The 2,292-nt window shown below is 42.8% G+C and overlaps 1 protein-coding gene across 1 annotated transcript; it reads left to right on the plus strand.

The window, feature by feature from the left end:
• The first annotated feature begins 492 nt into the window (after positions 1-492).
• On the plus strand, positions 493-2,008 carry LOC137579617 (uncharacterized). Its single transcript, XM_068293393.1, has 2 exons — positions 493-1,754; positions 1,819-2,008. The coding sequence occupies exons 1-2, from the start codon at positions 495-497 to the stop codon at positions 1,834-1,836; spliced, it is 1,278 nt and encodes a 425-aa protein (XP_068149494.1). The 5' UTR covers positions 493-494; the 3' UTR covers positions 1,837-2,008.
• The last annotated feature ends 284 nt before the right edge of the window (positions 2,009-2,292 follow it).

Genomic DNA, 2,292 nt, shown 5'->3' on the forward strand with positions numbered 1-2,292 from the left:
CTCCGAGATCTGCGTGTTCATACAGACGGACGGACGGACGGACGGACGGACGGACGGACAGACGGACATGGCTAGATCGACTCGGCTGTTGATCCTGATCAAGAATATATATACTTTATAGGGTCGGAGAAGCTTCCTTCTGCCTGTTACATACATTTTGGCGACTTTAATATACCATTTCACCCTATGGGTGTATGGTATAAAAAGCACAACAAAAATTGTTAAGTTTGTAAACATTAGGAGTATTTTAAATAAGCCCGCTCCTCGTCTCAGTGAATTTCCCCGATAACCGAATTTGGGCACACTAAAAGGGTATAATACGCTAAGGCGGGGTACGGGCACACTCTCTTGAATATAGTGAATAAGTCCGCATGTGCACTTAATTTGAAAATAAATAAAATCCGGAAATATAAAATCAATCCCAAGGGATTAATTACTTTAAAAAGTAGAGTTTACAAATCAGGTGTGGAGTTTGCCCTAAAAAACGTATTTTCATGAAATACACCGAGATTATTAAATTAAACAAAACCGCATTGTTTGAGTTGCTAGCGGCCAAGGAAGTACCTTGCGACAAAGAAGCGTCAATTTACCAATTGCGAGCATTGGTAAAACAAGTCATGGCACAGAATCAGTCTGGAGAGAGTGATGTACCCGAAGAGCAGGCAGTCAGCCCAGCAGTGTCTGCAAATGTGCTTGCCGGACAACTTGTGGATGTTGGTCCGGAGCCTCTTATTGAGCAGCGCGGCGTGGGAAACATTGAGCAGCCAAGTACACCGGATCAAGTGGGTGCTAACCAGTCGCCGACGATGTCTCGTGAGACCTCTGTAGGACCAGACGCGAACGTGCATGTTCGTGAAAGCGCACAAGCGAGCGAAACCGACGAATTGTCTTCGATTCTTAGTAGCATCGAATTGTATACAGCACGTAAAAACCTGGCGGAGCTAAAAACACGTGTTATGGAGCTGGAGGAGAACTTAGGCGGACCGCAATATAATTGCCGCATGAACTTGAAAGATGTCGAAACTACTGTACCTAAATTCTCTGGTGATGGTGATCTGTCCATTCACGTATGGATTCGTGAGCTGGAGAAAGCAGCAAGAGTGTATGTACTGAGTGATGCCCAATGTTGGTCGTTGGGCAACCGACTGCTGGAGGGATCTGCTAAAGCATACATGACATATGAAAAGACTACAACCTGGAGCGAGCTGAAGGATGCCCTTGTGAAGGTATTTGGCCTACAAATGACAAACTACGAGATTGCTAACCAGATGAGGAAGCGCTCAATTGGCAAAGGAGAGTCACTCTTGCAGTATTTCATCATTATGCGAAATATTGCTCAGCAGGGCAATTTTGAAGACACCGATGTGGTCAAATACATTGTTGACGGACTACAAGATCGAACCGGATTGTCAGCTCCTTTGTATTATTGTACTTCTCTGAATGAATTGCGAGAGAAGATGATGCGTTTTCAATCAGTTCAGCCACCAGCCAAAAACTACGTTCCTCAGGCTCGTCAGACTTCAGACCGTTTGCAGGCCATTACGCCTGCTGCAAAGGATAAGAGATGTTTCAATTGCCGCCAGATTGGTCACCTAATGTTTGACTGTCCACGCCCGGAGAGACCAAAAGGAAGTTGCTATCGGTGCTTCAAAGTGGGCCATCAGTACCGGAATTGTCCAATGCGAACCCAGATCGCCGCCATGAGCTCTAGTGAAGACCCGGACACCATTGATGATAAGTCATTTATTCAATTAGTAAGTTTAAGAATATCTTGTAAAGAGGGATGCACTGATGTTAATAATATTTTTGCCCTATTAGATTCCGGAAGCCCAGTAAGTTTTGCCAGTAGAGCGTTGATGCCGCATTTAGATTGCGATAAATTAGTTAAAAGTTCTTTTCATGGACTGAGCGGTGGCTCTATTCTGACTTTTGGAACAGTCAAATGTTTAGTTCTGTTTTGCAAAAAATATTATGAAATTCAATTTTTAGTTATTCCCGATAATATTATGCCGACGCAACTACTTCTTGGTAGAGACGCCTTGAATAAAATAGGTCTTAAGTTCTCATTGATTGAAAATGTAAGAAAGTATGAAAAGAATTCTGCATCATTAAAGAGTACCATTGCTTTTGTTTACAAATCCTTCTGTGCATCCCTGTTTACTAAATATCCTAAGCATAATACCATTAGTAATAACACCACTGATCTAGATAGTAATTGTAATAACCCTAATGTAAACACGAATGCATCCCCGTTTCGAGAATGGCTAACAGAGTTGCAAACTGTTTGTGCAA

Source organism: Drosophila tropicalis, unplaced genomic scaffold (assembly GCF_018151085.1).
Source record: "Drosophila tropicalis isolate 14030-0801.00 unplaced genomic scaffold, ASM1815108v1 contig_717, whole genome shotgun sequence".
Classification (NCBI taxonomy): domain Eukaryota; kingdom Metazoa; phylum Arthropoda; class Insecta; order Diptera; family Drosophilidae; genus Drosophila; species Drosophila tropicalis.

Excerpts from the sequence above, each read along its gene's own strand:
- LOC137579617 (XM_068293393.1), top strand. The coding sequence starts at position 495 with ATGAAATACACCGAGATTATTAAATTAAACAAAACCGCATTGTTTGAG.